Source organism: Schistocerca cancellata, chromosome 9 (genome assembly GCF_023864275.1).
Source record: "Schistocerca cancellata isolate TAMUIC-IGC-003103 chromosome 9, iqSchCanc2.1, whole genome shotgun sequence".
In the NCBI taxonomy this organism is placed as follows: Eukaryota; Metazoa; Arthropoda; class Insecta; order Orthoptera; family Acrididae; genus Schistocerca; species Schistocerca cancellata.
The window spans coordinates 227,718,787-227,741,449 of NC_064634.1; the positions used below are offsets into that span (position 1 = coordinate 227,718,787).

At 38.4% G+C, this 22,663-nt stretch overlaps 1 protein-coding gene across 1 annotated transcript in view; it reads left to right on the plus strand.

Annotated features, from left to right (window-relative positions):
* The window catches only part of LOC126101302 (uncharacterized), a 264,331-nt gene that overhangs the window by 120,078 nt on the left and 121,590 nt on the right, over positions 1-22,663 (plus strand). Inside the window, exons 18-22 of the mRNA XM_049911981.1 lie at positions 281-389; positions 518-792; positions 901-1,087; positions 1,691-1,728; positions 2,617-2,803. Of these exons, the coding sequence (XP_049767938.1) occupies positions 281-389; positions 518-792; positions 901-1,087; positions 1,691-1,728; positions 2,617-2,803 (796 nt within the window). The remainder of the gene's footprint in view (positions 1-280; positions 390-517; positions 793-900; positions 1,088-1,690; positions 1,729-2,616; positions 2,804-22,663) is intronic.

Consider the following 22,663-nt stretch of genomic DNA (forward strand, 5'->3'; position numbering starts at 1 on the left):
GGCATACTGAGTCATACAAGCAAACATAATTTTATGTGTAATTAATACTTATGATGTCTGACATTACAAAACTTATAAGTGGCATACAGAATTGTAGAAATAATAATATGTAAAGCTGGGTGACTGAATGGCGAGGTGATGTGGAACAGCAGTTTATCGTCTATTTAAAGTAAATGCTGCACTCTAGTTTGTAAATATGGAACTAAGGCCAGAGTTGTTAAATATCATCAATAATCTATACTTTCAGATGATATGAAATAACATTGCACACCAATGCCAGAAAATAAAATAATTTTCTTGAAATGGAAGTTCCTTCATAACCGCAAAAACATTTATCTATTATTAGAAGTATTTTTGAGTTTAGCATTTGAAACTTGTTTTTATGAGCAGTAGTAGCACTTGAATGAACATTTACAAAAAGCATAAAATGTATTTATTCTTTGGTGGTGTAAAAAATTAAATTCTAATGCTTGTCTTTCAAGGGATGACTTTGAACAGTGCCTTCTGTATTCTTTAGCACATCAGCTGTTCAGTGGTGGCTAATGGTTGTTGTGTGTGTTGCTTGTGTTTGTGTAGAGGGTTTCTACGAACCTGCACAACCTTCCACAAGTCAAGGTGAGTCAGTTGTGAGCTGGAAGAAGAGGGGTCGCCCATCTAAACTGCTGCCAGTTTCTTCCGAAGAAGGAAAAAGAAGAAAGAAAAATCAAATTTCAGAGTCAAGTCATGAAGAGTTGCATGATGACGAATTGTTGAAAAACCTAAGTGGGTGTGATGACAGTGAAGAAGAAGACAGTTACAGATAGAGCATTGTACTTCAATAGTATGAAGCTGAAGAGCAAGCATATAAGGCTTTAGATTCTGCAAGTTACAGTGGACCACTTGATGGAAAATATGTTTTAGTGAAGTTTTCTCCAAAGAAAGGTGTAGAGTATTATGCAGGACATGTTGTCACTTATGATAAAATTACATTTCTGAGGAAATGGCATTCCATGGTGGAATCAGATGAGGTTTCTTTGTGTGACATGTTGTTCCCGATGTGTCACGTTTTGAGAAAGATGATATTTGTAGGATTCCAGCTGATCCTAAGGTAGATACAAGGGGAAGGCTTTATTTTGAGTTCAAATTTGATGCCTACGACATCTCCTAGAGTGGACACTGTTTCCTGGAGACTTCCTTTCCTGCAGAGTTTTTACAGATGTATTTTTTTTTTTTAATGTGATAACTTTTTTCATTACTGTTACTAAAGTCATACAGCCAGTTTTGAAAAGATCTGTTTTTAAATAATTTCCTTATTTCATAAGTACCTCATCACCCATCTACATTATTAGCAAAATAAAGCCATAATCATATGAAATGTTGCAGGTGATTAAAGAAAACTAATAAAAAACAGTCAAATTTTTCTAAATAAGTTACTTTCAAAACTACAGTTATATGCAAAATACCATGCTATTTCATATGATAGGGTTGCCATTTAACAGTAATTTACATGCCTACCACAGAATAGACAAATGTTCAAAGTGACCCTGTCCCATGGGGTGGGGGAAAAAAAAAAAAAAAAAAAAAAAAAAAAGGGACGCTAAGTGTACAGGACAAAAATCTATAACATGCTTTATCATAGTCTACAACACATTTTGCAACTTCCCAAAAGATTTTGTGTCAATATCTTGAGAATTCTCTGTTTAATTTACAGAAATGATTATAAAATTTTTGAAGTAACCCCACTTTATGGTAATAACAATAATAATTAGAGATGGTTCTGAAAATTATAAAATATGTTTGAGATTTTTTTTTGGTTTTATCATCTTCCATCTGAAACAACTTTCATTTCAATGTTTTTACAACTGAATATGACTAATTTATACTTCAGCATCCATTTAAAAGTAAATGAAAATAAAAATTTTGCATTGTGTGAAAAAAGTTATTTAATAGCTGGTTGCTTTAAGAAATGAACTAAAAATAAAAATGTGTCGCTAACGAATTGCATTGTAGGATGTAGACTGGTGGCACACTCATTGTTATCCATGAACCTTCCTTTCTGGCATCACTGCTGTTACAATGCTTCCATAATGAAGATGTGTAATGATCAAGTGGTAGTTTGAACAAGGTTTTTGTAACTCATTCCATTTTCTATGAGAATATCTAAAAACCTATCACTCATTCAAAGTGCAAAGAACACAACTACAGGAAACTAACTGTTTCTGTAATATCAGGTGACAACTTACAATGAATATTAATATATACATAACAACATCAAAGGCACAAGTACTTTCACATAAATGAAAACGCTATTACATTTCAAATGTGAAGCAGGAATGATGAGTTCCAGTGTTATGAGACTTTTTAAACAAGTTGACAATTACATTATGTGCAAAACTGGATTGTCATAATTCCAGAACATACCACCAGTCAATCATACTGAAAAACCATCATCATAAATCACAGCATGAAATAAATTTTGAATGGTGTGTCAAGGTGACATAAATTTTATTGTCATATTTCAATAAAATTTAGAGAAAGATATAGATAGATAGAGAGAAAGGGAACAATTCACTGGATTTAGAGAGAGTCTGTACACATTTATTGTTTTATTTCTTTGAATAAAAATTACTATTTCAGAAAGAAAAAATGCAAAACATGTCATTAAAGGCAGCTTCGACATTGGCAAACAGTATCATTACACAATGGAAACCCAATGTGCTGTTTGCATTCCAACAGAAGATGGTATGGATGTTTACGCTGCAACACAGTGGATGGATGCAACGCAGACTGCAATATCACAAGCTCTTAAAATGCCAGAAAACAGGTAATATTTTGCATGCAGCTTATATTTTATATTATTTCATTCAGTATTGAATCTTCTACTTATACAATAAAGTTTATGCTAATTTCCCCATATTGTTCTTCCTTATTTCTGATTTTTATCTATAGTAGTTAGCTATGCTTTACACAAGCTGAAGAGTACAGTGACAATAAATTCGTTTAGTTTATTTAGGGAATATACTGTGGTTATTGTACCTGACAAGTTAAAACTACTTACCTAATATAGACTTAAACTGGATATCTCAGTTCTGTGGACAGTACACTAGCAGTTATGCTTCCTGAGTATTTCTCGTTGACAATCTCTGAGTGCAAAAGACAAATTAAGCAAGTATTAAAAACACAAGAAAATGTATATCACAGTCAAAACTCTAAAACTACCTGTGTTGTAAAATCATTCAGTATTTCGATAGGAAATAAGTGGAGACAAAGGAAATTATGTCCTCAGAGAGTAGTTTTGAAGAAATGATGACTCACTGAAGTCACTGACCACAAAGTTCAATGATTGCTTCCTCACAGTGGCAGCAATCATTGCACACATTAATAAACCACCAAATACAAATGCTTTAGATTTAATCCAGGACTGCTTGCAACACCAACAGATGCTATATACAAAAATATCATCACTAAGACATTACAGTACTCATCTGGTCATTAAATGGTATCAATTTTCTGGCTATTATGCTATTTCTAGCAAAGTATTAAAATGTTTTGTGGACTTGATACAACTGCACTAGTGGTGTGCCATATTGTTCATTCAGAATAAGATGTTATACTTCTTCCTCTCATGCTTATGAAAGATATTTATGTAAGAACATCGTTTATATAGTATTTAACCAGAAAACTTTGCACTGTGCTTCCTGTGGTTGGATTTATGTACAGAGACAGTGAAGGAATCCTGAGCACACAACATCAACAATATGTGAGGGTGATAGAGCATCTCTACCTGCTATGGCAGGGTCACTTATATTTTGACATTGCACCTTGGCTGTGTCTTGGAAGGTACAGAGAAAGAGGCACTCCTGAAGTAAATGCCTCAGTGAAGTAATCTTTGCTTGAAACAATGTGACTAGTTTGGAGAGACACCTATATGTAATAATTGACTGACAGTACAAAGAAATGTTGTATCTGCTGCCACTACTCCTAATTCTTTAGGCAATACTGTAGAAAACAAAACGGAAATTCTGCATAATAGTACGTATACCAGCCTGTACAATTATCATAAACCTAAGTATGAAAATATTTAGACTGTAGTGAATATGTCAGTGAGGATCCGATTTTTTACTTGAATGCATGTTAGGGAGTAGACTTGCTAGTAGTGGTATTCACATGTGTACTAGGTTTGAGTTGTGAAGTACTAGGAGTGCAAATGCTACTGGATGTTTAAAGGAAGCCTTTAAGAAATGGATATGGACTTTTTAAGTTCTTAGGTGAACTAGTACTATTAGAAATAGATGCTGTGTATTGTCAGGCATACTGTGCTATGGATATGAGAAGTATATACTTATGGGAAATGTTCTATTTAACAGAAGAGTGGAAATAAGCTCATTGTGTGTGTGTGTGTGTGTGTGTGTGTGTGTGTGTGTGTGTGTGTGTGTGTGTGTCTATATATACACTCCTGGAAATGGAAAAAAGAACACATTGACACCGGTGTGTCAGACCCACCATACTTGCTCCGGACACTGCGAGAGGGCTGTACAAGCAATGATCACACGCACGGCACAGCGGACACACCAGGAACCGCGGTGTTGGCCGTCGAATGGCGCTAGCTGCGCAGCATTTGTGCACCGCCGCCGTCAGTGTCAGCCAGTTTGCCGTGGCATACGGAGCTCCATCGCAGTCTTTAACACTGGTAGCATGCTGCGACAGCGTGGACGTGAACCGTATGTGCAGTTGACGGACTTTGAGCGAGGGCGTATAGTGGGCATGCGGGAGGCCGGGTGGACGTACCGCCGAATTGCTCAACACGTGGGGCGTGAGGTCTCCACAGTACATCGATGTTGTCGCTAGTGGTCGGCGGAAGGTGCACGTGCCCGTCGACCTGGGACCGGACCGCAGCGACGCACGGGTGCACGCCAAGACCGTAGGATACTATGCAGTGCCGTAGGGGACCGCACCGCCACTTCCCAGCAAATTAGGGACACTGTTGCTCCTGGGGTATCGGCGAGGACCATTCGCAACTGTCTCCATGAAGCTGGGCTACGGTCCCGCACACCGTTAGGCCGTCTTCCACTCACACCCCAACATCGTGCAGCCCGCCTCCAGTGGTGTCGCGACAGGCGTGAATGGAGGGACGAATGGAGATGTGTCGTCTTCAGCGATGAGAGTCGCTTCTGCCTTGGTGCCAATGATGGTCGTATGCGTGTTTGGCGCCGTGCAGGTGAGCGCCACAATCAGGACTGCATACGACCGAGGCACACAGGGCCAACACCCGGCATCATGGTGTGGGGAGCGATCTCCTACACTGGCCGTACACCACTGGTGATCGTCGAGGGGACACTGAATAGTGCACGGTACATCCAAACCGTCATCGAACCCATCGTTCTACCATTCCTAGACCGGCAAGGGAACTTGCTGTTCCAACAGGACAATGCACGTCCGCATGTATCCCGTGCCACCCAACGTGCTCTAGAAGGTGTAAGTCAACTACCCTGGCCAGCAAGATCTCCGGATCTGTCCCCCATTGAGCATGTTTGGGACTGGATGAAGCGTTGTCTCACGCGGTCTGCACGTCCAGCACGAACGCTGGTCCAACTGAGGTGCCAGGTGGAAATGGCATGGCAAGCCGTTCCACAGGACTACATCCAGCATCTCTACGATCATCTCCATGGGAGAATAGCAGCCTGCATTGCTGCGAAAGGTGGATATACACTGTACTAGTGCCGACATTGTGCATGCTCTGTTGCCTGTGTCTATGTGCCTATGGTTCTGTCAGTGTGATCATGTGATGAATCTGACCCCAGGAATGTGTCAATAAAGTTTCCCCTTCCTGGGACAATGAATTCACGGTGTTCTTATTTCAATTTCCAGGAGTGTATATATATATATATATAATAGAAGGAAACATTCCACGAAGGAAATGTAATGGAGGTTAGGCATGTAAGATGTTAAGTATCTACTGTCTGCCCCCGGTAGCTGAGTGGTCAGCGCGACAGACTGTCAATCCTAAGGGCCCGGGTTCGATTCCCGGCTGGGTCAGAGAGTTTCTCCGCTCAGGGACTGGGTGTTCTGTTGTCCTAATCATCATCATTTCATCCCCATTGATGTGCAAGTCACCGAAGTGGCGTCAAATATATATATATATATATCCCTGGGGGTGGTTATGTTACCATCTGTTGACTGTAAAGAGGGTTATTGTTGATGTGGTGTTCCTCACATAATTTGTGTCAGAATGGAAAAGACTTTCCTAAATGGAAACAAATCCAAAAATGTATGTATTTTCATGATGTGAGAAATGTTATTAGGTTGTATTTGTTGTCATCTGTTGTGGCAGAAAGTTTAGTGTTAAATGTAATTGGTTATTTTTTCACAGACACGAAGGCATTGCTGCATATTAAACTTAGTATTCTCTGTATTAATATTGTATTTCAAATGGATATTGTAAGTGATGAAGAGTTGTTTTATTGCTGTGTAAGGTACACTTTATGTGGACTTGCAGCATCGCTAGGACGAGAAAGGGTAAGAGATTTAGCTTGATAGGAATGAGGTCAACTGATATCAAGATAATGATACTAATTTTAACTAGGTAAAAGTAGGCAAACTGACATTGTATAATACTTATTTTTTTTGTAAAGTACTATCCTAAAGCATGAATGTAACAGGGAAATGGCTTATTTTAGAGAATGATAGTTGTAAGCTTTATTTGAGGAGACCAAATGTGCTTTTTGTATGTTTTGTATGTATGAATTTCCGATTTTTTTCTTGTCCTATGCATAATGGTTGGGTTTTATATGTCTTTTGTAATGGAGGTTAGGCATGTAAGATGTTAAGTATCTACTGTCTGCCCCCGGTAGCTGAGTGGTCAGCGCGACAGACTGTCAATCCTAAGGGCCCGGGTTCGATTCCCGGCTGGGTCAGAGAGTTTCTCCGCTCAGGGACTGGGTGTTCTGTTGTCCTAATCATCATCATTTCATCCCCATTGACGTGCAAGTCACCGAAGTGGCGTCAAATCGAAAGACTTGCACCAGGCTGGCGGTCTACCCGACGGGAGACCCTCGTCACACGCCGTTATTGTTATTATAGTATCTACTAAAAGCTGAGAGATGATTCATGTGATTGAGGAAACAAAAGTGTGACATATTGAGGCACACAATATTTGTTTTGATGCACATTGACCTAGAGGATTGTTTATATTGTGATCTAAAATACACCGTGTTAACAATACAAAATAAATGGAGAAGAGGAAGGGGGGAGAGGGGAAAGGCAAAGGAGATAATATCTATCCCTAACAGAACTTGTGACATGCTAACATATCAGTGCAAACAAGACAGTGTAACATTCAAGTTCTTGGGCTGCAGTAGATGGAACTAGTGTTGCCACTAGCAAGAGAGCACTGAGTGCTAATCACTTGTTTAACAAATGAGAAATGAAATTACTTTAAATGACTCACATTGTCTCTGATAAGAGTGCACTACTGCATAAAAGATTCCTTAAATGTAAGAAAAATGCCACATATATTAACGTTTCATATCTTTTTATGTAAAATGATGGGATTAAAGAGGTGTTAAGTACAGACTTGTATCTTGTAGTTATTAATCAAAAAGATGTAAAAGTTTATAACAAACATAAGAGTATACTCAATTGAATGTGAAGAGTTACTTGGGAACATATATAGTGGGTAATGATGTAAAGAAGTGAAGAATAGAATATGTTCCAAGGCCAACACCACTCTTTCCATTTCCTGTTATTCGTCCAGATAGGTAATGCTCTGTGATAATTTCAGTGATAAATATAAACAAACATAATAATCTGGTAACAAAGCTAGCACATAAGTGAATAACCTTTGACCATGTGTGAAAGAATGTTATGTGTAACAAAAGAGGATAATGAAAATAGAAATCATAACATGAGATAACGCTCTGCGTTGGACACTTCAAAAGACTATACAGAGTTAGAACACTGAGAAAAACACAGAAAGAATACAAAAGAAGAAGTTACGGATCACACTTTTTAAATGACTGGGTAGAGTCAATATGCTACAGAAAAACTTCATCATTGGAAGTTTTAAAAATAATAGTCAGAATCTAGGCATACAATTAAAATTTTTAAGATGGTGTGGACCTAATTTTATGTAGGTAAGGGAGAGATGAATGATAAATGGACCCAGGGAGGTGATGGTCTAATCCTCAGTAAGGCGTATCCATAGAAGGAATGACCTGAAGATTTTTGTATAGAAGGATAAAAGAAAGGGATACTCATATCAAAGACAACAATTTATGTGCATAATATCTGCCTGAAGGATAAAATGTAAGTGCAGCTCTTATAAAGGCAGGAAGCTGTAAAGTGACTATTAGTCATACTAATCAAGTGTTCTCCAAAGTAATCAAAGGTTAATAGATGCGCCTGGGCAATAATTGAATCTTTGAATCTACATTTCTGTATATGCTGTCTTATCACAAAGCTGAAATTTCAAGTTGTGGAAAGCAGCATTGAGTAAAATGTCGGAATGTAAAACTGTTTATGGTAAATAGAGACTTAAACCCTTTCTATCTCAACAAGATTAAGAGCCTTGTACTGTTAAAGGCAATGATTTAAAAACAATGAAAAGCAAATTAACTTTGAGTAAAAGTAGATACGGTTCAAGTCTGTTCAAATAGGATAAACATCCCTCATGAGTTTTCTTTACCAATGAAATAGTGTCACTGTTAAGTATATATCTGCTATTAACTTTAGCAAAGAATCTTTAGAAAGAAATGGGGATAGTGAAAAGACATGATACATTCTTCTCAACTGACCTGAATTAGGTATTAATAGTAATCTAACAGAAAACTGCATACTACAATTTTTTGTGAATGGAAGAGGAACTGTCTTTTTTAACACAAAGTTAAAGTATAAATATGATACGGATGTTTTGGTCACTGCTGCAAGCAACCTTCTTTTGTTTACTGCTGAATGAGAAAACTTTGTTTCTAATATACCTGCAGACCTGGCTGTTATCTAATTCTGATAGGCTGTTAAGGATGAAGGAGAGGGATGTCAGAAGTTCCTTATTGGTGTTTCTATTATTTCTTTTCATTGGTGGAAACTGGAGTTTTGATTGATGTTTACTGCTTGTGATGGGTGAAATTGGTTAATAGAAATCTGGGCAGCAGTTGTGACATGGCATTGTTTTCCTGCTTTCTAGCCCTGGCTGAGTCACACCTGTACTTTATGTATCTGTGGCTGCTGCAGTCTCCTGCATGCCTGTGTATTGCTTCACATGAGCTGTCATCCTGTGACATTATTTTTACTGGAAGCCAAGACGATGGAAATTGATACCCATCTTCTCTGCTCATGTTGGCGGGTCACTTGGCTATTTCTATTGCCTCTCTAATCTTCCTACTGAAAGTAAGAGGCTGCTTTGCCAGTACAAGGGCTTCACCAAAATCAATCTCTGTACTCATCCTGGTGTTCTGCCACTGCTGATTTGGTATGTTGTCTTACTCAGATATATCTTTTGTGTTCAGATATCTATGTGCTGATGGTTTGTTCCATCTCGCCTACATACACTAATCCACATTTGCACCTGGTTTCATAAACTCCAGCAGCATGTAGTTTCTCAACTGCTTTTTTCGATGTGTGAAGAACATCTTTTATGCTATTGTTGCTTCAGAAAATTGGCTTGATGCCTGCTCAGTGGACAATTTTGCCCACCTGTTCAGTGGCACCTTGAATATATGGTAATTGTTGTTGTTGTGGTCTTCAGTCCAGAGACTGGTTTGATGCAACTCTCCTTGCTACACTATCCTGTGCAAGCCTCCTCATCTGCAAGTAATTACTGCAACCTACGTCCTTCTGAATCTGCTTGGTGTATTCATCTCTTTGTCTCCCTCTACTATTTTTACCCTTCGCACTGCCCTCCAATATTACACTGGTGATCCCTTGTAGCCTCAGGATATCTCCTACCAACCAATCCCTTCTTCTAGTGAAGTTGTGCCACAAATTTCTCTACTCCCCAATTCTGTTGAGTACCTGCTCATTAGCTATGTGATCTACACATCTAATCTTCAGCATTCTTCTATACCACCACATTTCGAAAGCTTCTATTCTATTCCTGTCTAGACTATTTATCGTCCATGTTTCACTTCCATACATGGCTATGCTACATACAAATAATTTCAGAAAAGATTTCCAAACATTTAAATTGATACTCGATTTTAAGGGGATACGGAATCACCTATCCCCGCAATGTTAATATATGCCTACTATAGGGAACATTTTCTCACAAACTACTGGAGACAGAGAGGTAAAAATTTTACTGTATGTGCATTCATATGTTACAACAATACTGAAACAACAGTTTATTGTCAAAGTATTTTCTTACAGAGATATTGTACATTTATTTTTAAGTAAATTTTTTCCATCGCTTTTTACTAGACTATCACCCCTAAGTCTTTTGTAAATCAAGTAATTAAAAAATCGTTGTTTCAGTATGTAATAGGGACCTATGTCACTACGTCATAAAAATTTCAGACTTCTAGGTTGACCAGTACCTGAGATAATGTTCCTAGATGAAGTAAAAAGTAAACTTACGGGAAACGGAGAAAGAAGATTAAAACATTCCTGATCCGTAGCTAATACCCCCTTCAAAGTCTTCATAATCATCTTCAAGTCTTCTTTTGGCACCCCTCTGCACCTGTCTTGCTTTTTTCACTAATGTCTTGATTATATTATCAGCATGCCTTAGTCTGTGCTGATCTAAAAAGAACATAGCACGTACCGTACGGGAACCAACACACATACCCAACTTTTGAAGGACCTGGCATTTAGTTATATTTCCAAGATTGAAGGTTGCCACAGCATCATACACACCAAAATGTAGTGTATTAATTCCGACAAACACTGTTTTTGGGAGACGATGCCATATCACACTATTCAAGCACTCGTTGGGGTTCTGCGTTTTTCCGTGAAGACATTTCATCAGAAGACTTCTGTCAGCCAGATCTCTGAAAATGGGCTTTATTTCTGCCATGATGGCTGATGGTAGACTGTGGTGGTGAATGTATTTCTCTCCTGTTGTTAGTCCCCTATTGTATTTACACCAGCTGTTTTCACCTTTGGGGCACAAACCATGTTGTGGATGCTCATCCGTGGATGCGGTGTGGAAATATAAAGCCCATATAGCTCTCCTCATTTCTTCAAGATTGCCTGTATTTTGCCTGATTGCAAGGCCATAGCAGTTCTGAATGTGGTCTATTATGGAATCAGTCAATCTTCCTCTGCCATCCAAGGTTTTCCCATCATATAGTTTTTTCCCTTTCATAACTGATTTTAACCTTCTCAGCCAGGCACCCATTCTCTTCTGCACATGTCCTATACATTCAAGTTTGCTTATATTTACACTGTTCCCATATGGTTTGCTTTCCAAAACTTCTTTGAATGCTTTAGAGTCACCATCTCCCAGATATTTGACATAGCGAACATTATACCACTGTGAAGAGCGATGAAAAATTTTCTTCACCCCAGCAACCTCCATGCCACCACTACTACCATAATAATTAGCAATACAGTCATCACTGTGTTCATTTTTCAGCCTGCCTGTGCACCTACCGTATTTAGACATTATTGCAACATCAATAACCTTGCCAGTATCAACACTAGTTGCTGTTACAACACCATTGTTGGAGGTGTGGCCCCTTTTCTGCCACGTGCCATCAAACGCCACTGTGAGGTCACGACTGCCGTCATTTTCTTCCACTGCTTCTTCCACAGCAACCTGCATTGACTTCTGTGCTACATCTTCAACTGCAGATCCTAGTACATAATTGTAAGCTTCAAACTTTGAAGGTGCACTTGGAAGATTTAGAACACCACATAGCATATCACCAGCTGCTTTGCCCTTACCAATTGCTCGCAATCCATAAACTAACCTAATATTTACACTATAAAGTTCAGTTTTCTTGTATCCATTATTTACAGTTACTGAAACCGAACTTGGAAACTTACAGCTGTATTTACAAACACTGCATATTAAATTAAACTGGGCAGCCAGGCCAACATGGGATTCTACTTTCAGAGAAACGTTTCCATGACATTTTTTGCAGCACAAACTGTTTTCAAGAGCTTCACACAATATATTCGTATCAATGAGTTCAAAAACTTCATTCCCTCTATCAAGTAAATTATATTTCTCTTCCAAATCTCTTAGTTTTTTATGAGAAGCACTGTTTTCATTTGGTGTAAGTTCGTTCGGCAAATCAGTAATAAGTGGATTCACATTTTCCAACAGTGATGATGATGAACTGCTTTGCTTTGCTAATGAATCATTATTTCTTTTCTTTTGCCAGTTCACACGCTTTTTAAATACTTTTGCTTTAGCTCTAGGCATTTTCACTGCGAAAAATGAAGCACTAAATACGAAATAACTCAACAACAACTACTTTCTTATATCACACCGTTTACAAAACAGTCCCGCCACAAAGTCAAAGAGTAACTTGAGGAAACCAGAGAGAAACATTTTCGGGCAACTAGTGTATAAATAGTCGCTGGAAACCGGGATATTTGAATTCATGTCACTTTAAAGGTACTGCCAAAAAGTTCATGGTCAGCCACGAGAGACGTGTATAACTAAAGCGCATTACCCGATCTCACAAATATATAAAAATAAAATAGTTATAATTGTAGTAGAGCTATGTATGATACGTCATTTTAAAGAGGAAACATGGCAGAATATAATACGCCAATAAAAAAAAATTCGATTTTTTAACCAAAAATCCGATTCCGTATCCCCTTAACAAATTTCTCTTCTTCAGAAACAGTTTCCTTGCCATTGTCAGTCTACAGTTTATATCCTCTCTACTTCATCACTTATTTTGCTCCCCAAATAGCGAATTTCATCTCCTACTATAAGTGTCTCATTTTCTAATCTAATTCCCTCAGCGTCACCTGATTTAATACAACTTCATTCCATTATCCTCGTTTTACTCTTGCTACGTTCATGTTGTATACTTCTTTCAAGATAATGTTCATTCCGTTCATCTGCTCATCCCAATCCTTTACTGTCTCTGACAGAATTACAATGTCATCAGCAAACCTCAAAGTTTTATTTCTTCTCCATGCATTTTTATTCCTACTCCAAATGTTTCTTTTGCTTGCTTTACTGCTCACTCAATATACAGATTGAATAACATTGGGGATAGCCTACAACCACTGCTTCCCTTTCATACCACTCAACTATAAAAACTGCCATCTGGTTTCTATACAAATTGTAAATAGCCTTTTATTCCCTGTATTTAACCCCTGCCACTTTCAGAATTTGAAAGAGAGTATTCCAGACAAAATTGCCAAAAGCCGACTCTAAGTCCACAAAAGCTAGAAACATAGGTTTGCCTTTCCTTTGTCTATCTTCTAAGGTAAGTCATAGGGCCAGTATTGCCTCACATGTTCCAGCATTTATATGGAAGCCAAACTGATCTTCCCTGAGGTAGGCTTCTATAAAGAATTCGTGTTAGTATTTTGCATCCATGACCTATGAAACTGATAGTTCAGTAATTTTCACACCTGTCAATATCTGCTTTCTTTGGGATTGGAATTATTATATTCTTCTTGAAGTCTGAGGGTATTTCAACTGTCTCATACATCTTGCACACCAAATGTAAGAGTTTTGTCGTGGCTGGCTCCCCCAAGACTATCAGTAACCCTAATCAAATGTTGTCTACTCCCGGGGCCTTATTTCGACTCAGGTCTTGCAGTGCTCTCTCAAATCCTTTGCGCAGAATCTCCCATTTCAGCTTCACCTACGTCCTCTTGCACTTCCATAATATTGCCCCCAAGTTCATTGCCCTTCTACAGACCCTCTATATACTCCTTCCACCTTTCTGCTTTCCCTTCTTTACTTAGAACTCTTTTTCCATCTGAGTGCTTGAAAGTCATACAAGTGTTTTCTTTTCTCCAAAGGTCTCTTTGATTTTCCTGTAGGCAGTATCTGTCTTACCCCCTAGTGATATATGCCTCTACATCCTAACATTTGTCTCTAGCCATCCCTGCTTAGCCATTTCACACTTCCAGTCGATCTCATCTTTGAGACAATGTATTCCTTTTTGCCTGCTTCATTTACTGCATTTTTGTATTTTCTCCTTTCACAAATTAAATTCAATATTTCTTTTGTTACCCAAGGAATTCGTGTAGCCCTCGTCTTTTTACCTACTTGATCCTCTGCTTCCTTCACTGTTTCATCTCTCAAAGCTACCCATTCTTCTTTTATTGTATTTCTCTCCCATTCTTGTCAATCATTCCCTAATGCTCTCTCTGAAACTCTCTACAACCTCTGGTTTCTTTCAGTTTATCCAGGTCCCATCTTCTTAAATTCCCACCTCTTTGCAGTTTCTTCTGTTTTACTCCACAGTTCATAACCAATAGATTGTGACCAGAGTCCACATCTGAGCCTGGAAATATCTTAAAATTTAATATCTGTTTCCTAAATCTCTGTCTTACCATTATAAAATCTATCTGAAACCTTCCAGTGTCTCCAGTCCTCTTCCACATACACAACCTTCTTTCATGAGTCCTAAACCAAGTGTTCGCTAAGATTAAGTTGTTGTTGTTGTGGTCTTCAGTCCGGAGACACGTTTGATGCAGCTCTCCTTGCTACTCTATCCTGTGCAAGCTACTTCATCTTCCAGTACCTACTGCAACCTACATCCTTCTGAATCTGTTTAGTGTATTCATCTCTTGGTCTCCCTCTAAGATTTTTACCCTCCATACTGCCCTCTAATACTAAATTCGTGATCCCTTGATGTCTCAGAATATGTCCTACCAAGCGATCCCTCCTTCTAGTCAAGTTGTGCCACAAATTTCTCTTCTCCCCAATTCAATTCAATACCTCCTTATTAGTTATGTTATCTACCCATGTAATCTTCAGCATTCTTTTGTAGCACCACATTTCAAAATCTTTTATTCTCTTCTTGTCTAAACTATTTATTGTCCATGTTTCACTTCCATACATGGCTACACTCCATACAAATACTTTCAGAAACGACTTCCTGACATTTAAATCTATACTTGATGTCAACAAGTTTCTCTTCTTCAGAAATGCTTTTCTTGCCATTGCCAGTCTATGTTTTATATCCTCTCTATTTCAATCATCATCAGTTATTTTGCTCCCCAAATAGCAAAACTCCTTTACGACTTTAAGCATCTCATTTCCTAATCTAATTCCCCCAGCATCACCCAGTTTAATTTGACTACATTCCATTATCCTCATTTTGATTTTGTTGATGTTCCTCCTTTCAACACACTGTCCATTCTGTTCAGCTGCTCTTCCAGGTCCTTTGCTGTCTCTGACAGAATTACAATGTCATCGGCAAACCTCAAAGTTTTCATTTCTTCTCCATGGATTTTAATTTCTGTTCTGAATTTTTCTTTTGTTTCCTTTACTGCTTGCTAAATATACAGATTGAATAACATTGGGGATAGGCTACAACACTGTCTCACTCGCTTCCCAACCACTGCTTCCCTTTCATGCCCCTTGACTCATAACTGGCAACTGGTTTCTGTACAAATTGTAAATAACCTTTCACTCCCTGCATTTTAACCCTGCCACCTTCAGAATTTGAAAGAGAGTATTCCAGGCAACATTGTCAAAAGCTTTCTCTAAGTCTACAAATGCTAGAAATGTAAGTTTTCCTCTCCTTAATCTATTTTCTAAGGTAAGTCTTAGGGTCAGTATTGCCTCACATGTTCCAACATTTCTATGGATTCCAAACTGATCTTCCCCGAGGTCGGCTTCTACCAGTTTTTCCAATCATCTGTAAAGAATTCATCTTAGTATTTTGCAGCCGTGGCATATTAAACTGATAGTTTGGTAATTTTCACATCTGTCAACACCTGCTTTCTTTGAGATTGGAATAATTATATTTTTCTTGAAGTCTGAGGGTATTTCGTCTGTCTCGTACATATTGCTCACCAGATGGTAAAGTTTCGTAAGGCCCTGGCTATCCCAAGGCTATCAGTAGTTCTGATGGAATGTTGTCTACTCCTGTGGCCTTGTTTCGACTTAGGTCTTTCAGTGCTCTGTCAAACTCTTCACACAGTATCATATCTCCCATTTCATCCTCATCTACACCCTCTTCTATTTCCATAATATTGCCCTCAAGAACATCACCCCTGTTAGACCCCCTATATACTCCTTCAACCTTTCTGCTTTCCCTTCTTTGCTTAGAACTGGGTTTCCATCTGAGCTCTTGATATTCATGCAAGTGGTTCTCTTTCCTCCAAAGGTCTCCTTAATTTTCCTATAGGCAGTATTTATCTTACCCCTAGTGATATATGCCTCTACATCCTTACATTTGTCCTCTAGCCATTCCTGCCTAGCCATTTTGCACTTCCTGTTGATCTCATTTTTGAGACATTTGTATTCCTTTTTGCCTGCTTCATTTACTGCATTTTTGTATTTTCTCCTTTCATGAATTAAATTCAATATCTCTTCTGTTACCCAAGGATTTCTGCTAGCCCTTGTTTTTTTACATGCTTGATCCTCTGCTGCCTTCATTATTTCATCTCTCAAAGCTACCCATTCTTCTTCTACTGTATTTCTTACCCCCATTCTTGTCAATCATACAGTTTATGCAGGTCACATCTCCTTAAATTCCCACCTTCTTGCAGTTTCTTCAGTTTTAATGTACAGTTCATAACCAATAGATTGTGGTCAGAGTCCACATCTGCCCCTAGAAATGTCTTACAATTTAAAACCTGGTTCCTGAATCTCTGTCTTACCATGATATAATCTATCTGAAACCTTCCAATATCTCCATGCTTCTTCCATTTATAAACCTTCTTTCATGATTCTTGAACCAAGTGTTAGCTGTGATTAAGTTATGCTCTGTGCAAAATTCTACTAGGTGGCTTCCTCTTTCATTCCTTATCCCCATCCCACATTCACCTACTATGTTTTCTTATCTTCCCTTTCCTACTATGGAATTCCAGTGACCCATGACTATTAATTTTTTCATCTCCCTTCACTATGTGAATAATTTCTTTTATCTCCTCATAAATTTCATCAATCTCTTTGTCATCTGCAGAGCTAGTTGGCATATAAACTTGTACTACTGTGGTAGGTGTGGGCTTCATATCTATCCTGTCCACAATAATGTGTTCACTATGCTGTTTGTAGTAGCTTACCCTAATTCCTATTTTTTTATTCATTATTAAACCTACTCCCGCATTACCCCTATTTGATTCTGTATTTATAACCCTGTATTCACCTGCCACCAAACTTCACTAATTCCCACTATATCTAACTTTAACCTATTCATTTCCCATTTTGAATTTTCTAAACTACCTGCCCGATTCAGAGATCTGACATTCCACGCTCTGACACGTAGAACGCCAGTTTTCTTTCTCCTGATAACAATATCCTCCTGAGTAGTCCATGCTCGGAGATCTTAATGGGGGACTATTTTACCTCCAGAATATTTTACCCAAGAGGAGGCCAAAATCATTTAACCATACAGTAAAGGTGCATGCCCTCGGGAAAAATTTCGGCTGTAGTTTCCCCTTGCTTTCAGCCGTTCGCAGTACCAGCACATCAACGCCATTTTGGTTAACATTACAAGGCCTGATCAGTCAATTATCCAGAGTGTTGTCCCTGCAACTACAGAAAAGGCTGCTGCCCTCTTCAGGAACCACATGTTTGTCTGGCCTCTCAACAGATACCCCTCCTTTGTGGTTGCATCCACAGTACAGCTATCTGTATCACTAAGGCATGCAAGCCTCCCCACCAATGGCAACATCCATGGTTCATGGGGGCATATGGTAATATAATGATATTTTGAGCTTCCTTCTGCTCTCCTCTATTGCGTAGGGTGATGATGAGAGTTAAAGGTTCTAAAATGATTGTCATTAGTTCAGTGCGTTACTTTACACGACACCTTTCATCTTACTGGGGGGAACTGAAGTGGGACATGTTGTCCATGCGCAATAACGTGTTAAGCTTATTCCTCTCAAGTCACTGAAAGACACTTATGTAAAAACATTCTTTACATGATATTTAACTAGAAACTCCACACTGTGTTGTTGTGGTTTGATATATGTACAGATGTGGTAAAGAAGTGTGGGCACAGAACGTTGACAAGGTGTGAGGGTAAAAGAGGTACTGCTGATAATAACAGTGCCCAGGAACAGTTGAAGGTAACTGTGATGCAAATAATTAAGCTAAAATATTATAGATAACATCAAGGTGACAGGTCAATTGGAGGTAACATGTCTTCTTGCCTTAGTCCAACCACAGAACAGCAATATTTCATTCTACTCTTAAACTATCTCTGTAATCAGTCAGTGACCAGCCATATTTCTTGAAAGACTGAAATATGCTATGGTAATACCCATTTATAAAAATGGAAACAAGTAAATCACCTCTAGTTACAGAACCATTTCATTGTCTCTAGACTTTTCAGAAAAAATTTTCAGAAATAGCCCTATGGTACAACATGGCTCATTTTTCTGAGCAGGAATTTTTACCTGCCTCTCACTTTGGTTTTTATAAACAACTATCGAGTTGGAAAGCTATACAAGAAGTCACAAATGAAGTCCATGCAGAGATAAGCAAGAAAAATTATCCTGTTGATGTAGTCTATGACCTTTAGAAAGCCAGTGTCTGTATGGACCACAAAGTTCTCCTTAGAAAATAAAAGTGTTATTGCATTGAGTGACTCCCTTCTGCATGAATGGTGTCTTACCTATATAACAGAAAGCAGGCAGTACCTTAACAAATTATGTTACAGGAATGCAACTAACCACAGAATAGGGGCATGTAACACGTGGAGTCTCTCAGTGATTGGTACTGGGTCCATTCTTGTTCTTAAACTTCATTGACATTAAAGGTTTGTCAGTAAATGTAGTTTCTGTTGATGATGCAAATATACAAACAAAAGATGCCAACTCCCCATTACCAGATACAAGTGAAACATTAACTGAACAGGCCTACACTGAGTGAAGTGGCGCAGTCATTAGCACACTGGACTTGCATTTTGGAGGATGACAATTCAAACCCATCTCTGACCATCCTGATTTAGGTTTTCTGTGATTTCCCTAAATCACTTCAGGCAAATGCCAGGATGGTTTCTTTGAAAGGGTGTGCCGATTTTCTTCTCCATTCTTCCCCAATCTGAGCTTGTGCTCTGTCTCTAATGATCTCACTGTCAACAGGATGTTAAACATTAACCTCCTCATCCTCCTTCAACAGGTCTACAACTGGTTAAGAGCAAACTCTTAAACTCTTATCTCCAAAGACATATTATTCAGTTTCAAACAAACGAGCAAGACTTAATAACACTAGAACTAGACACTAATTGTGATTCACTAAATCTGTTGACCAAGAGACAACACTATTGGCTTACTTTGCACGTTTTTCCTTTCTGCTGTCCTAGGAAATAATATGGGGGGGAAATGCCTGTACTGTATAAAATACTTATGTAGTAAAACTGAATGGTAAGAATTGTGTGTAAAGCTACTAACTACAAATCATGCAGGAAGCTCTTTTAAAGAAATTGATCTACATGACAAATTCAGTGTCACACAAAGATAAAACCATAAGCTGGCTTACATGTATTAATAAATATATGAAATTCACATATTTTGTACTTACACGAGATAATAACACCTTGCATTAGTGTGCTGCAGCATTAAACTACTGAATCATTTTATCCTACTCAGAATAGCAAAAATCTTGGAGCACCAACAAAGAAAGTCTTCTACTAAGGGTGGTGAACCATACTGCTAATAATCTTACAGAAGGAGGTATCTGCTTTCTTTGAAAGTATTTATGTACAGAAGTAAATATTAAGCTACTCATAGAAAATAAGCAATGGCTACTTAATATAAGTGAGGTAACAAGAAGTTTTCTTTTTTCTGAAAGTAATGGCTTCCCTACTAATTTAGCAGATTAATCAATAATAGTATTAAGCAGTAAAATTGTGTTTTAATGTTGATGCAGTGTACATATTTAGTTTCTATGATTTGCTAGTATTTGGTTGATAAATATCTTGATTTATTCCACATCCCTGATGGTGTTCTTTCTTGATTTAAGCTGTGTAACACTGTGAAGAAATTAATGTATGAAGAGTTCAAGAGATGAGGAGATGGTGATTTGGACCCTTCAATCCAAAGAGATTTGAAACAGTATTGTTTGCAGGTGCTGCTCAAATTCCTTCAGTTGTAAAACATATTCCTATATGCAAATAGATCCAGTCAGTTCATGGGTGTAATGCTAAATAATTGTGTCTAATCGGCATAGTATTTCAGCAATCATGCATGTCTGTCATCAAATGAGCTGACAATCTGACCTCCTGGTGGTGCAAGTCTGACTTATATGTCCTCCCTCCTGTGGGCTGCCCTCCATGTGGTTCACATCTGATAGTGTGTGGTGGTGACTGAAGAGACAGTTGCTTTGATGACTGTGGCCAGCGACACCCAGCTGCAGCAGTAGGAACATAGTGACTCTTTCCACCCTGGCTGCCAGAAATATTACCATGATATTTCTCTACAACAACGCACTACCCATTGACAGTGCAAGTTTTGAGGGTGACTGATATCAGTCATCACTATGATACATCTGTGAACTGATATGAAACTTCAGTATTTTGATGGTAAAAAATATAATCTGAAGAAATGAAAGCATTTGATGTGTTTTGTACTGATGTAGATAATGCTTTTAACTATGCAAGCATTGTACCTTACAAAATCCCACTGCCCTTTAGGAAAAAAGCTTCAGTGAAACTGTGTGCTCCTAATGCTTAAGCTAGTTTGAATTAATGAGAATCAGTTGTACTTTCACGTTCAGATGCCTTAGGTTCTACTTACTATTTAAATGTAAAGTGTGATCAAAATGTAACAGGAATTTTTGTTTTCTTTAAAGAATCTTTATCTGTTCATCAACATCAACTTTGCCCCTTCAAAGTAAATCCCTTCAGATATAGCACACTTGTGCCGGTGCTTTTTCCAATCTTGGAAGTACTTCTGGAATCCACTTTTCATTATGGTGTTCACCCTTTTCAGCGATTCCATTTGTATCTCATCAGTGGTGGTAAAATGATGTCCTTTCATGGTTCTCTTTGACCTCAGGAATAGAAGGAAATTGCAGGGGGCCATTCAAGTGAACACAGTGCTGAGGTAACATAACAGTTTTGTCTTTTGCCAAAAACTCATGAACAACTATTAAGGTGTGAGCAGGAGCATTGTCAGGATACAATTTCCATCAGTGGTTTTTTCACAGTTCTGCTCGTTTCTTCAGGTTATGTCATGCAAACAAAGAGTAACTTCCAGTTATGAGGGTGGTCTGAAAAGTTCTCAGAACAGAATAGAAAAAAAGTACATACATCACTGGGTTTTTTATTTTTCAATGTAGTCTCCTTGTAGATTAATTCACTTGGTTCAACAATGTTCTAGTGCCTTGATCCCATCTTGAAAATGAGTTTCCTCCAGACATGCAAAATGGTTGTCATCTCTGGCTACCAATACTTCGTTTGAAGTGATTCGTCATCCACCAAGAAAAATTTTCAGTTTTGTGAAGAGATGGAAATTTGACAGTGCCATATCAGCTGAATAAGATGGGTGTGGCATCAATTCATACCATTCGTCTAATTTTGCCATGGCGACGGCACATGTGTGTGGGTGCGCATTGTCTTGATGGAAGATGACTTTCTTCCTTGCTAAACCTGGCCTTTTTTGGTGTATCTTTCGTTGCAGTTTGTCCAGGAGGTCAGAATAGTATTCTCCAGTAAGTATTTGTCCAGTGGGAAGATAATCCACAAACAGAATCCCCTTCGAATCCCAGAACACTGATGCCAAGCCCTTTCTTGCTGAAGGAATTGTCTTTGCTTTCTTTGGTGGTGGAGAATCAGCATGTTTCCACTGCTTTGATGGTTGTTTTGTCTCTGGGGTATAGTAGTGCACCAGTGGTCACAAACCAGTGCAAAAAATCGTGTTTGTTTCTCCTAAAATGGGCCAAACATTGTTCTGACATGTCCATTCTCATGTGTTTTTGATCCAGCATCAAGAGTCATGACACCCATCTTGCAGATAATTTTTTCATTTCTGATTCTTCAGTTAAAATGTGATGTACCCTATCAGGTGACATCGGGCAAGCATGAGCAATTTCACCATTTTGTGCACATTTTCAATCATTTATGAAGTAGTGACATATCTTGGCCAACTGCTATGTGGATCATCATCTAAGCTCTCCTGACCAAATTTAAATTCATTTGTCCACTTGGCACCAGTTAAATATGTCTTTCTTTACAATGTACTTAATCACTGCTCGAATCTCGATTTTTTCTATCTTCACAAAGCACTACACAGGAACAGCAACAGGGCCACATCATTGCCACAGCTCTCTTCCAAGAGCACTGACATGTTACATGTTTACAGGCAACAGTACAACGAATATCTCTTAACAATTTATGCTAGCGCTGATCCCTTGCGGTGATTCCGAGAACTTTTCAAACCAGTCTTGTACTATGACTTATTGACTGTACAACTATAATGCAGGAACTCATGATGCCCTATCCCATTGTAATCAAAGAAATTGGTGAGAAAAACCTTCACTTATTGTCAAACTTATCAATTTTGTTTTCATTCTCGACTGTTCAGGCAGTTCCCATTGCAAAGATTGGGCTTTGGTATTGATGTCATACTCATATACCCATGTTTTGTG